Raw genomic sequence first — 14,790 nt, forward strand, 5'->3', positions numbered from 1 at the left:
TGTAAGAGGGAAATAAAAGCACACCTTGGTGAAGAATAAACAGACAAGCCTGTGTTTGTGACTACGGCTAGGGGCTGACGCTGTGGGTGCCCTCCGGGGCTAGAGCACCCATGGGGAAAAAATAGTGAGTGTTCAGCACCAACCAGCCACAGCTGATCAGCTGTGGGGGCCTGGTGTGGGGCGGGGGGAGCAGTCCTGGGGAAAACTAGAAGTCCGTGCTTATGGACTCTGGAACCATCTGAATTGGCCAGATGGTGAGGTTAACCAGGTAGTGACGGCGGCACCCTGTGACACAGCCTCTTATCATGAGACCTGCAAGCCTGAGTCAGTTGGCACAGGCCAGTCACAGGGTTTTAACTGCAGTGCAAACATATGCGGAGTGGGGACCTGATTACAGTATATATAAATACCTTAACAGGGAGAAAATACTGGCTACTAAAGGGCTATTTAGTCTAGCAGAGAAATGCATAATAACAAATGCCTGGAAGCTGAAGCCAGACTAATTCAAACTAGTCTTATTGGGATCCAGGAAGTGCTAAAGGATCCCCCCCCAGCCTTAGAGGGGGGTCCACAGGACCTGGAAAACCAAATGATTACAGGGGACAACTAATGAACAACAGGGACAGGAGTGCGGTCAAAGGGTCAAACAAAGGGAACCGGATGGGGACACCGAGCAGAGAACCTCAGACAGCGCCCACTGCTCCTCAAAGTAGTAACGGGCACAAATTCTTAACAGTGAGGATTAGCCACTGTCACAAATTCCCCAGGTAAGGGTAGGGATTGCCATCTCTTGGTGTCTTCAGATCAAGCCTGGGTGCCCTTCTGGAAGATATGCTTTAGCCAAAAATGTTACGTTTCAGTCATATGTAAGTTATTGAGCTCAATTCAGGTTTAACTGTGAAATTTAATGGCCTTTGATATACAGGAAGTCAGACTAGATTTAATGGTCCTTTCTGGCACTAAACTCTCAATCTATTATCTTAAAAATTTTTCTTGGTCCTATCTCTATAAATCATCATCCTTCCTATATATGCCAAAAATGTGTTTTGTTTGAATATTCTGGGTATATTTATTTCAGTTTCACTTTGTTCTATAGCTGCATCTGAAAAATGTAAAAAAGTAAAACTCCAGTGTAATATAAACAATATTATAGTCCTGGCACCTAATTACAAAAAAATGAAGCACTGAAAATAGCATTCAGTATAATAAAAGGGGAATAAATTAATACTGCAGCAGGAACCTGACAGCTAACTTGTTAGTGAAACTTTAACAGGAAGGATTGGTTTTTCATTAGCAAGCGTAGGCAATGAGGAGGGCGGCTTCTGTGGGAACCTGAATATCTAAAAATTGGGTTATTCAGGAAAAGCCACAACTGGCTCCTTTGGGCAGCTCATGCAACAGTCATATGGATTCCACTGAAGTCTCACGGGATCCACATTCATTGGAGGGTATAATGGGTCTCCTGTAGAGTGAACAGGGAAGCAACAAGCAGGCAAAGGTAGCAGAGCTCCAGCTGCTTTACAGCCTCTATGCAGTAGTGAGTGCTGCTGGCCTTGACTCTTCAAGCTACCCTGAAGTGCTGCTGTCAGATGGCTGCCTTTCTCTCCTTCCCTCTAGCCTAGGGAATGCTGGTTCCTTTCTTACCCTGACTCTCTTTCCTCTGTTAGTGAATGGACTTTCATATTGTAACTGGCTAGGTTATATGCTGCTCTCTACTGCATGGAATCAGAAATACACAACTGTGCGCTGTTGCCATTGGCCCTATATGATTATCTGCTAATGGTGATTCCCTTTTCATTCAAGCTGTGTTTCTGGAGCAGCAGGCTCAACATGCAAGCCCTGCTATTGCTCAGAAGTTCAAAGTGGCCATGGTGTAGTATAGCGATGACAGGTAGGTTCCTAGGTGGCTATGGATTTGTTACAATATCACCTTTATGATAGCTTAATTCTTTCAGGGAAGGCATAAAGGTCGCAGGTGGGAAAACCTAAGCTTATACATACCTCCAGTGAAATGAACAGCTGATGTAATTGGCATAACTCCATTGTAACTAGGCTGTGGATTAACTTAATTCCTTTTATGGCTAGAAGAAAGAAAATGGCTACAGCTGGAGGATAAATAATTTACTGGAAACTAGAAATGGACAAAGATCTGATACTTAATTTCTCCAAAGGTTTGGGGATGTGTGGATCTGGCCGTAATGTTTGCTGTATGCTATTTTTCTTGATGTTTGTTAGAACAACCACTGAAGGAAGTTGCAATGACGCTAGTGTAACACTGATGAAATCACACTTTCATAGTGCTTTGATTGCTCTGCTATAAAATGAAGTCAAATATAAACAAATGTATATGACTCTAGAAATGTACAAATAGATAATTCTGGCATAAGTGAGAGAAACTCCATTGCCTGTAATGCAATTACATCAATTTGCAACAGGTTTGAATTTGACCCATGTGTTTAGAAGTCTGGAGTCTTGGTAATCAATAGGGTAAATTTGACACAGTCCATGCTTTGTTTCATTTCAAAAATGTATCTCTGCTTCTATTTTTATTGTGTAGAAATGAAGTTTTCCCACCAATTCAAATTGTGGAAATAGACTATAACCAAAATGCTGATTTAAAGTTATGTTGATAGAATCAAATCCAAAATCTTAATTATTTGGAATATAATTAGGTGGTGCTATAAAATTATGATACCTTGTGTTATGCTCAAATAAATTGGTTAGTCTCTAAGGTGCCACAAGTACTCCTTTTCCTTTTGCGAATACAGACTAACAAGGCTGTTACTCTGAAACCTGTGTTATCTAGGTATTACATCTTTAAATTTCTAAGAACCCTTGCTATATGCAGACTTAAACAGCCATTTTGTTCTCATAATTGTTGCGACCTGTTGCAGAGAAGGCACATGCTCACTTTGTTCCTTCATGGAGACTTTATCTTAGATCTTCCTTACTGTTTTCCCTTGATCTACAAGTCATTTAGGATGGAATGTACGTGGTTGCTGTTTATGAATGTAAGCTCCTTTTGGGCAGGGATTTTTTTTTTTTGGTCTGTGTTTTTACGGAGTCTAGGAGCTCCTAGGCATTACTGTAATACAAATAATAATGAATGTAAAAATGTAGCATATTGAGCATGGATTTTGTGTTCTCTCTCTCTCTCTCTAGATATAGATATAGATAGATAATTAAAAGCTTTGGAACACACACACAAACTCCCTAACCACTGATGATTTGGTGAAGTTACCAGATTAGACAGCTCTGGAAATGAAGCTCTTCTAGTTATCCATATCATGGGTATAGAATGGGCACTGACAGGGCAAGCTTTCACATTCTGCTCTACCAATACATAGTTTCGTTTATTATTAATGAGAACTTGGAGCATTTCTCACCCAGGGAACTCAAAGTACTTTCCAAAAGAGGATAAGCATTATTACCTCCGTAATCGATGAGGGAAAGTAAGGCACAGACTCAGTCACATGCTGAGTCAGTAGCAGAGCCAGAAATTAAATTCAGGGGTGACATCCTGGCCCTATTGAAGTTAATAGCAAAACTCTCATTAACTTCTCTGGCAGTCAAGATTTCCCCTGCAGTCTACTGGCTCCCAGTCTAGTTTCCTATCCAATGGCTTGTGCTGCCTGATTTCAAGGGACCATCTCTAGGGATAAATGTCTGATTTGGATTATATCCCATTCCATGCTTAGCCATCTGTCCTGAGATGGCAAACAAGGTTGCTGGTTGTGACACAGCCACTTGTCTCCATCCATTTCCTAGTAGACACTCTCATTTTTCCACAAGCCAGCCCTCAGTTAGTAATGAGATTCAATAAGTAATGAACTGGAAACCATGACTTGGAAGTGAAAGGTACTCTATCCTACTAAATATATCCTGAGGTATCCTACACCCCGTGACTTTCACTTAAAAGTTTACTGTGAATCCTAGAAACCTTCATTGTGGGTTCCTACATAATGTTGATAGTTTTCATATTTAGAGTGGTGTTGCAAATCCAATACTGTATATTAAAAAGCATACATACTGAACTGTCTTGTGGGAGTATGAGAGAGGCAGGTATTAATAACCTCTTAAAATGCTTTAATACTGGAATTGGTTTTAAAATGGTGTTTGTTTGTGTGACTGATGAATACTTCAACTGGAAATAACCAAGTAAGGGCTTGCTGTCTCTTCTCACAAAAGTAACTACATCAGTGGGATAACTCCTGCGAGTAGGATTTAATTCTCATCAATAAAGTACAAAATGTAATGTTTTGCTTCTCCAGCTAAAGGAACAGACCTCCTGTTTTAAGCGGTTCAGTTTGCAGTCTGTGCAGGATTCATTTTTGTTTAATTTCTTCTGGGTTTTGTTGAATGAAATAAGAGAATAAAGAATGCTTCGTGTTTACTGAACCTCTCTGTGGCATCAAGATGCTCTCTCAGTTAGGCTTTTATTTAATTATTTAAAAAAACACCAAAGCAAAAGCAGGAACGTAAGTCATTAGTTTAAAAAAAAAAAAGTAGCTCAATCTTGGAGCACAGTCTTCCCTGTGCCCCAAGTCTTTATAATAAAGCTTATTTAGCACTAACTGATAAACACTATCCTGATGCCTAGTTACTCATGCTTGTAGATTGGTCCTAGACCGGGCTGCTTATCTGTAAGTGCTGATGATTCACTGATGAAAAGAGAACCATCCTTTCAAGACTCCTGTGATTACCTTCAAGGACTGAGCACACTCATGGTCCAACCACTATGAATTATATTAATAAAGGGGAGGCCTCTACTAAAGCCCTTTCCTTGTAGGAAAACTGAACACCCTGAACTCCCATTTAAAATTGGTGGGAGCTGAGGTTACCCAGCACTCAGCACCTCTGCAGGATCAGACTCAGCAACTGCAAAACTGCTATTCTTTAACCTTGGTGTTAGTGATTCAAAATTTGTTATAAGTAATAATTGTTGCACTAATTACATACTTATGCTTGAAACCAGGCTTATTAGGCAAGCATCTGTTCCAAGTGACCACCTTAAATGTGCCTGCTTGGAACGATTGCTTTCCATGCAATCACGGTGATTACGGCGACAGCAATCCTCTAAGGAAGAATAAAACAAGAGAACAGGCCTTGCAGGACAGTGGTGAAATCAAGATGGGCAATGAGGAGGAAAAGCCTTTTAGATGACTGCTGTTTTTTAAATTGTACATATGGCACCAAGATATATTATAATTGTATTATAAATGAAATTGATAAGATAAATAGGATGGAAAGGAGATCTCAGAAGGTATGATAAACTTTGAAACCCCTGAATTTCTCAGAGTTTACCCTAATCTTCTGAGGGTTACCTATTACTAATTAGGCTAGCTGGGTTGTTTGAAGGATAGGATAGATACTGGTTTTTTAATGTTTATATAATACCTAAAACTGCTCTAGGCACTTCCGACATTTAAGAATAGAAGGCCTTTTCCTGAAAAGCTTCCATGTATTATTATATGGATTCATAAAGTGCTCATCAGCATAGTATTTGGACACAATTTGCATCACTGAGATTTGGGACTATTAACATTTCCAAGTAAGAGCCGAAAAACATCACACTGCAGATATGAGGATTTTTCTGGAAAATTCTCTGTATATTGAGCTTATAAACAGGTTGAAATAAACTACCAAACCCAGCAACTGACCACAAATTTGTGTGGAAATGCTCAGTCTATTACAAATATAAGAAAATACCTACCATAAGGACGTGACAAGGTGTGTTTTATAGGTCATTAAGCTGACTTGGGGCTTAATGGTCTAGTCTTAGAAATCATTCAGGACTCATATCACCACCCCATTAAACATCAGCTGGATTAATTTAATTTTGTTTTAAATTGTTTCCTTATTTTTACATCTAGGTTTATTTTTTATAGTATTGTCTTTGTTTTTTTTTCCTTGTGGCTCATTTTTTTTTTAAAAAAGGAAGTTGGTTTGTGGCTACAAAGGTCTGAATGGTGTTTGAAATGATGTGTATTTACAGCTTGAAATGATTTTCTGTTGGCCATGGACTAGGAAAGAGATTGGGCTCTTTTTATATTTTAAAATAATTCATCACAGAGGTGACTTCTGAGTGAAACTCTTCGCTTCTCTATTAGATTTACCATCCCTTTACACCAGGAGCGGGCAAACTTTTTGGCCTGAGGGCCACATTGGGGTATGGAACTTGTATGGCGGATTATGAATGCTCATGAAATTGGGGGTAGGAGTGCAGAAGGGTTCTGGCTGGGGATGAGGGGTTTAGGGTGCAGGAGTGGGCTCTGGGTTGGGGTGCGGGGGGGCGATGAGGGCTCTGGGGTGGGGCTGGGGATGAGGGGTTTGAGGTGCAGGAGGGTGCTCTGGGCTGGGATCAAGGGCTTTGGAGGCGGGAGGGGGATTAGGCCTGTGGCAGGGGATTGGGGCATGGAGGGGGCTCAGGGGTGCAGGCTCTGGCTGGCGCTTACTGCAAGCAGCTCCCAGAAGCATGTCCGCCCTCTGGCTCCGAGTCACGGCCAGGCAGCTCTGCGCCCTGCCCCGTCCACAGGCACCACCCCTGCAGCTCTGATTGGCTGGGAATTACAGCCAATGGGAGCTGCAGGGGCAGTGCCTGTGGATGGGGCAGCACGCAGAGCTGGAGAGGGATCATGCTGGCTGCTTCCTAGGAACCATGCTGAGTGGGGCAAGCCCCCAACCCTAGTCCCCAGCTGGAGCGCCGGAGCAGGGCAAACCCCCGAGCCCGCTCTCCGGAGGGAGCTGAGGGATGAATTAATTGGTCTGACAGGCCAGATGCGGCCTGCGGACCGTAGTTTGCCCACCATTGCTTTACACCCATGCCCAGCTGGAACTAGCCTGCAATATTCCCTTCCCTACAATGCTCACATTAGCTCTAACCAAACCGTGTATATATCCAGGAAGGAGTTCAGAAGCATTTGATCAAATAAAAGGTCTGTTTTCAAGCAGTAATCATGCACAGGTATGATATTGTACCACAGATAAAACTGTGTGAGCACACACACGTGTGCTGGAAAGGAGGAGGGAAGAGCCCTTAACAGGGAGCTTCACACAGCATTTTTCGATGAGTTGGCCTATATTTTCTTGAAATGTAGGTGGTCACCATTAATGGATTCCCCTACTTGCAAATGAGCTGGGAGTAAGCAGGAAACAACTCCTCAAATTAAAGCTAAACTGTAATTAAACCAAGACACCTCTGTGTGTTAGAAAAAAGCCAAAAACTACCTGCTCACACCAGCTAGGACAGAGCTGAAAAGCTCCCCCTCCTATCTGGAACGGAGCCAGAACTGCCTCTCACCAGATGGAATCAAACCCAAGCTGCTGCAATTAAGCAAGAATCTCCCTCGGCCTTATTTTATGCATGTTCCTAAATAACAGGAATGTGTTTCTGGGGCAATCAGGCGTGGTACTGTCATTGTTTATCTTGGGTCTGGATGGAGGTGGGTGGCTTTGGTTCGTGGGATGTGGTCCAGCTAAGTCACAAAAGTTCATCCCTTCCAGCATTAAAGTCCAAAAGGAAACAAAACCATTCTTCCATCCCATTCTTGTTAAGAACAGCCCTTCCTCTCAGGGTCCTCTTCCTCCAGCTGTTAGCTCAGATTCTAGCTCTCCTGGGTTCCAGTCAATTCCTTCTTTCCCTTGTTGTCAGGAGCCCACCTCACAAAGTGGTAGCATGCAGGAAACCCAACCCACCCTCTATTACAGGTCTGCAGCCTTGAGACACTAAACAATTGGGTTCTCTGCCATGTGAAATGCCTCCTCTTCTTCCCAGAACTGCTTCCTATATACCCAGCCTAGGCCTCCTCACTGGCCTTTTTATGTCTATTCTGTCATTTTTCAACAGAGTGCTCATTCCTATGTTTGATCTCCCTAGAACCTCACTGAACTTAGGCTTGCACTTGTATCTCCCCCAGCAGCCTCTTTAGTTACATGCTCCCCCTGTGATGTGACCCTTGTACACCTGCTAAGGGGGTTAAATCTGGCACAAGAGAGACTGGTCCCCAACTTCCTTAAAGGGCCCTTTCAGCCAATGACAGGGAGATTCTGGGCTGATTAAAAGTGAATCCAGAAGGATACGTGAGTATTTTGTTTGGACAGCGTTGGTGGATTCATTGACCTGGAATGCCTTCCCTTCCCTAACTTGGTGAACCATATAGCCATCCTCACCTCTTTCCAGCCCTGACTCTAAACATGCATGTGCCATGAAGGCAGTTAGTGTTGTTATGCCACTCACCAAAGGATTTGCTATTTTTAATTTATTAATAAGATACAAAATAAATAGCTGTATCATTGAGTGATAAATCCACTTCCTGATTACCTAGTGCTTTGTGTATGCGATGGGGGTTGTTTGTCTACTTAGGGCTTGATCCCTTAGCCCTGTGCACATGGTACTCTGACACTGAGGGTAGTTGGCTTTTCACAGGATTAGACTTTAAGACTGTGTGTTCCTTGGGGAAAGGACTGTGTATTCTCTGCATTCTGTACAGACATAAGAATACTGGGAGATTCAATAGCAGCTGCCAATGATTAAGCAATAACTGTTTATCAAAAGGGACACTCTTTTCCATTTGTCCCCTCTCCATCCAGAAGGGAACTGTGTTTCTGGGCACCCACCCCAACATGTTGAACTCAGGGATGGAAAAAAAGGGTCTCCTGAATAGAGATAACATAGGAATTGCCATACTGCATCAGAACATTGCTCAAACTACTTAGATATTCTGCCAACTGTATTGGCCAGCACTTGATTGCTTCAGAGGAAGAAGCAACTCCACTGCATTTGTAAGTTACACTTTCACGATTGCACTTCAGTACTTGTATGAGGTGAATTGAAAAATATTTCTTTTATCATTTTTACAGTACATATAAAGTGAGCACTGTGCACTTTGTATTCGGTGTTGTAATTGAAATCAATATTGAAAATGTAGGAAAACATCCAAAAATATTTAATACATTTCAATTGGTATTCTATTGTTATAAGTGTGATTAATTTTTTTTTAATCGTGATTAATTTTTTGGAGTTAATCATGTGATATACTGTGATTAATTGACAGTCCTAATCAATATAGATTCTCTGTTTCGGTAGAAATTGGGGTGAGGAGCACCGGGGATGTACTGCTACCCAATCCCTGCACTATACCCCAATGCATATAGTTGGGTTTGGCTGGCTAGGGCCCCGCTTGGAGAGAGAAACTCCTTCCAGATATGTTTCTTCTTTTGCCCCATTTTCTTCCACTTGCTGTGTCCTGTTACCACCACATAATTTCCAGACTTGTGAGAAAACCCATCAAAATGGGTGAGCTCTGCTACTCTGGTCTACTCTAACTATAGCTTCCTATCTTACCTTAACATGAATGCATTTGTTCAAGAACTTTAGTTGCCCATATGTGCACCATAATCTGCTTCAAAAGCATAGGCTTCCTACCACCTGAGTTGAAGGAGAATCTCTCTTAGTTTGTTAGCAATATGGGGCCTGACACTCAGTTGAGCAGTTCTGACTCTACTCAGTAGAAGGCAGTGTGCACATCAACACTAGCTAACTCAATAAATGTCATCAGAAGATATACAGTTTTCCAATCCTTATTTAAATCCAGACACTATATTTGATTCAGTGATATCCCGTAGTGGTGAGTTCTCCAGACTGACTAAATCCTGCTGGGTACGGCTTCCTAACAGGCAAACTGCTTCAACCAACAGTCCTGATTGCTCTTCCCTCACCCCCCGAGGCAAATACCAGAATAAAGAGCTTTGTAATACACCTTCTCCTTGCCCACACAATCTGTGAGGAATGTCAGGAATGTTATAATATGAATTAATCATGTCTCACATAGGATGTTACATATAATTGGTCAAACATCCCACAGGCTAAACGATATTAAACCCTCAAGGCTGCCTATGTATTTGCCCTGTTTTGAAGCACAAACCAGGTGGAAGAAGACTCTTTGGTTGATATTTAGCAGTCTTTGGAAGTGGCTCATAATAACAGGGATTTCATAAAACTCTGGTCATGCACACAGAAATTGCTACATGACTGTACTAGGCTCCTGTCATGAATGCACGTGCCGCAGAAACTCAGGCCTGGTCTATACTACAGTTAGTGTAAGAGTCGGGGTAAGGCATCTTACACCTATCTAATTACGTCAGCATACACACTACAGCCTTGCTCCCACCAATGTAAGTGCCCTACTATGCCGACATAATAACTGCACCTCCACAAGAGGCGGAGGGATTATGTTGGTGAAGTTAGGGAAATGTAGTGTCCCTGTAGACACTGTGTTACTTACATCTATTGACTGTCATTCTGTAATTACTGTAGTTGCTTGTAAATCGACTTAACATACATAGGTCGACTTAAGTTTATGTGTAGACATGCCCTCGGGCTTCTATGCCTCATGCTGGATGGGGAACATTGGAAGATTTGCAGCAGATTCTCGCTAGCTCTTGATATGCCTGTAGCAAGTGGCACAAGTAAGTGTATTTACTGCATGCTCTGGCCTAATCCTGACATATATTAAGCGTGAGGCAAAGGAACATTTACAGCAGACTCTTGCCTGTCCCTCCTGTACATGCAGCCCAGGGGACACGAGCATAATGGCAACAAATTCGTGTCAGCGCCTGCCCTGCATGCAGCACAGTGTATTACCAAAAAAAAAAAAAAAGCAGAAGACTTTGTCCACTGCTGTCATGTATGCATAATAGGGCGCCCAGGAGGGCTGGCACCCCAGGCTCTTGCTTTCTCCCGCAGTGCCTGCAGAAGCGGAGACCCAGCAGATTTTGCAGCAGCAACCCCTGCTTGCTCCACGCAGCACTGGGGAATGCGGAATGGGTGGGGGCTGCGCGCGCTCTGGGTGGGCGAGGGGATAGAAGGCGGCTCGTGCAGCGGGCAGGTGCAGGCTCGGGCACGGGCTTCCCATTGGCAGCTACCGCAGCCGCTGTAGCCTTGGCTCTGGGGCCGCCCGCCTTCTCCCCCTCCCGCCAGACACAGGTGGGATGAGCGCGAGCGGCGGCGCGCGCTGCGTGTGTGGCTCAGCCCGTCCCCTCCAGCGGGCGGGGGAGCTGCCGCGGCTTACGGCGGCTGTGGTGGCGGCGGCGGCGGCGGCGGCGGCAGCAGCGGGTCGTGCCCAGCTGGGGGCTCGCCCGGGGGAGGCAGGCAAGGAGGCTCCATGCAGGCGGGCAGCGCTCAGGTAAGGGCGCAGTGCGCACCTGGCTCCGTGCGCCGGGGAAGCAGCCTCAAGGGGGAAGGCAGTAAATGGGGGAGTGTAAAGGGGAGCAGCGCTAGAAGCGGGCGCCAGGGGGAAGCCGGGGTGGGGAGTTAAAGGGGGAACCGTGTATTTGCCCCTGGCAGAATTAACAGAACCTGGGGCCTGCATTCAGTAACTCCCCTCCCCCCCACCACCCCTCAGCAGTTCGCTCCTGGGTGGAAATGGGAGCGTTGCAATATTTATAAGATGAGAGATCTAAGTCCGGGGTGGTCTTGGCAAACCGGAGACCCTCGGTGGTTATAATACTTTATCACGGCAGCAAGCTGTGAATTGCATGGAGCAGCACAGTGAAGGTGGCTTCAGTGCTGCGTCTTTGCGTTGAGGCTGATTTGCTGTTGGGAAACTGCATCCCATTCCCAGGGAGTCTTGGCTATTGCAGGGGGTAGAAGGAGAGTTCAGAATGGCACAGGGGTTTCATGTGTATGCAGCATGCAGGCAGGGGATTGCATATTAGGAGAGGGCATTTGGGGGAGTGTGGTTTGCATGTCAGGGAACAGACAGTGGAGGGCGGGATGGACAAAGATGATTATAATAATAATTATTTTATATCCTGTCTTTGGTGTCCATAGCCCTGTCCAGATGTGTAGGTGGCAAGATCCTTGCCCCAAAGAGGTTTCTGTTGCATGTCGGAGCTAGGAGTGGGATTGTACCTTGGAGAAGAGTGGGCAGAGATTTCATCTGGAGGAAGGGAGAGATTGATGCTCTGCTCTGAGATCGCTGGGAGATGGCAAGATAATATTCTCTTTCTTGTTGCAGATTATTGCCCTCTGTGGATAAAAGATGTATCATGGAATGAACCCGAGCAGCGGGGATCCATTCCTAGAGAAGCAGCAGCAGTACCCGTCCCCCCGGAGACTCTTCGTGGTGGTCTTGTGGCTTCAGCTGGTGCTGTGCTTCGGCCCTGCACAGATCACGGGCGGTGAGTGACTAACTCATGTGACTGACCAGCAGCAGCAGCAGTGCCCCTGCAAGCTAGCCAGCGAGAGACGAAGAGAGAGAGAGGCTCTGGCAGGCTGCAGGCAAGCGGGTTCCCCAGTGACGGGGTGCTGGGCCCCCTTGCTGTGTTTAAAGGCTAACTCACTTCTGTCTTATAGCCTCCCCCCCCCCCCTTACTTCTCACTTCTGTTTACATTAAAGCAAGCCACTTGACATTCAGGGCCCCCCTGCGTTTTTCCCATAATTTGAGCACTGGAGACATTCCTAATTTGACCCCATATGCACAAATGCCAGTGTGAGAGACTGTCCTGAACCCCACTGCATACAGACACCTCCTTGCATGAAAGCCTCCCTCTGCATGTGCCTATGCACACACAGATACTGAGATACAAGAACCCCTTCTCTCCCTTCCTGCTCCCCAACACTCAGGCATGCTGACAGGACCCACCCCTGTATGCACATATAGACACCCTCTGCCCACCACCCTTCTAGACAGATGCACACAGAAGTGCTGCCAGGAGAGACTCCCTCCTTATCCCCCTCTTATCTCATCCCCAAAGCCAAACCATGGATACTAATAGGAGAAGATCCTCACACTTCTCTCTCTCCACCTCTCCCCCCCTCCCCTCTTCCCTTTCATAGACACAGACTAGGGAACTGAATCCCCTTTCTCCTGTAAAAATCCCACACATAGATGCTGGCAGGCAAAACACCCCTCCCCACATGCTGAAAGGAGAGGAGAAACTTCCCTCACATGTACACACATGGATGCTGATAGGGTAACCCTCCCACACTCATCTACACCCTGCTTCCCCATCTATACATGTATACAAAAACGGAGAGGAGAGAGCATTCCCTGCTGCCTGCAGGAAAGAATAACCATGTAGGTTGATGTGGAGAAAACTACCCCAGGCACTAAAGTGGTGACAGGAGACAGCCTTGCCCAAATGCTGTCTGGAGAGAAGAAAGTAGTAATAAATATTTCCAGTATAATCACACATTCATTTTTATTTAAAAATAATGTAATGCTTTAATAATGAATAGCAAGAATCCTCTTCTGTTAGCTCTCTTGCTATTCTTAACCTAGGCATCTGGGGAAGCATAGGTTCAGTGTTTTGGGGGAAAAAGCATCTAATGTGGGGCTAAAGAAAGAGACATTAAAATTCAGTTCCATTGCATCCACTTTGAAAAAGGACCAGTTCATGTTTGTCCTTTTTATGATTTTAATTACAATTTTTACACCTTTTTTTATTTTATTGATGCTTTTGAGATATTTTAAGCAGATGTGTTTAATTACCAAATTGCTTGAAACTGATTCCCTAATTAGGTCTGGATTGCAGGAAAAGTCTTCAGTTAAACTGCTGTACTGCAAAGTGAACTTAGTTGGAATAACATTAGCAGCTTCAAAGGATTTCCACCCTAAAATGGTGTTATATTCTTGAGGGGGGAAAATATGCTGATTTGCGATTGGATCACACAATTAATGGCAGACTGAGAGGCAGTGTAAGAGTAGTGTGGGGTTCTTTTCATGCCTCTGAATTACATCAAACTGTTCAAACTTCGGTGCTTGCAGTTAAGCTCATAAATCCACTGTTACTCACCCCACTTCTACTTTTGGTGTTTATGTGCTGCTCCCATTGTCTTCAGAAAAGCTGCCTTATTTTCAGAAATGTATTTTAGGTGCCTAATGATGGATTTAAGAGCCAAATTTAGATACCCAAGTTTGAACATTTTGGCCTGAGTTAACAGGCATGAGAAGAAACTGAAGAATCTCCTACACTGACACACTTTCTCTCATTAATTATGTGGTCCATTTGTAAGCTGGCTTATCTTTTTCTCCTCTCAAGAATATAATGTCATTTTAGAGTAGAAATCCCTTGAAGTTGCTAATATTCCAGCTAAATTCACTTTGCAGTCATACCTCATGTGCTATAAGAGACCCTGTGTTTTTTGGAAGTGCTGCCTTTCTGATGAGACTTAAAAAAAAAATTAATTAGTGTGGTCATTAAACACTGTGCGTCGGTGGCATATTTCACGAGAATAAAGTGTTCACTTTAAGAGCTGGTCAGGACATCAAAGTTTAATTATGTTCTGCCCTCCTATGTTTCCCTTGCAGTTTAAGTTGGACAGGCCAACGTTCATTTTGTGGGCCACCTCCTAAGAGAGAGAATGCCTCATGGATCCACCTCCTATCCCAAACCCCATATCCTACTGCTTAATTAACTGCTGATTAACGGAAGGTGTGTGGTGGTGGATGTTAATAAACAGCTGCTGCATTTCACTTCAGTAGTGAAACCTGATATTGTTTCTATGTCAAACTACATTTGTAAAGCACTTCGGGATCCTTCAGGATGAAAGGTTCAAAGGAATGATATAAATCCAATATATTGTTTCTTAATATGAAGAGCTTTTGTTATAGGCCAGCTTGAGGCAAAAGAGAAATTCTTGTCCAGATTCCAGTGAAAGTTAATGCATTAAATAACTTTCATTAAAAGAACCAGTGAAAAATATAGATTGTATTTCTAAGCAGTATTATTTTCCAATGCATTGTATTGAGAAGTACTGTATATACACAGTCTGCTAAATCAACAAA

At 44.0% G+C, this 14,790-nt stretch overlaps 1 protein-coding gene across 4 annotated transcripts in view; it reads left to right on the forward strand.

Annotated features, from left to right (window-relative positions):
• Nucleotides 1-1,760: 1,760 nt before the first annotated feature.
• Nucleotides 1,761-14,790, forward strand: part of SUSD4 (sushi domain containing 4) — a 126,096-nt gene continuing 113,066 nt past the window's right edge. For 3 of the 4 annotated variants that reach the window (XM_074949204.1, XM_074949202.1, XM_074949205.1), the window contains exons 1-2: nucleotides 11,052-11,183; nucleotides 12,018-12,180. In XM_074949204.1, the coding sequence (XP_074805305.1) occupies nucleotides 12,042-12,180 (139 nt within the window). In that variant the 5' untranslated portion in view covers nucleotides 11,052-11,183; nucleotides 12,018-12,041. Of the gene's footprint in view, nucleotides 1,892-11,051; nucleotides 11,184-12,017; nucleotides 12,181-14,790 lie in introns of those variants that run through there. The other variant, XM_074949203.1, reaches the window with a different exon arrangement.

Source organism: Natator depressus, chromosome 3 (assembly GCF_965152275.1).
Source record: "Natator depressus isolate rNatDep1 chromosome 3, rNatDep2.hap1, whole genome shotgun sequence".
NCBI lineage: Eukaryota > Metazoa > Chordata > Testudines > Cheloniidae > Natator > Natator depressus.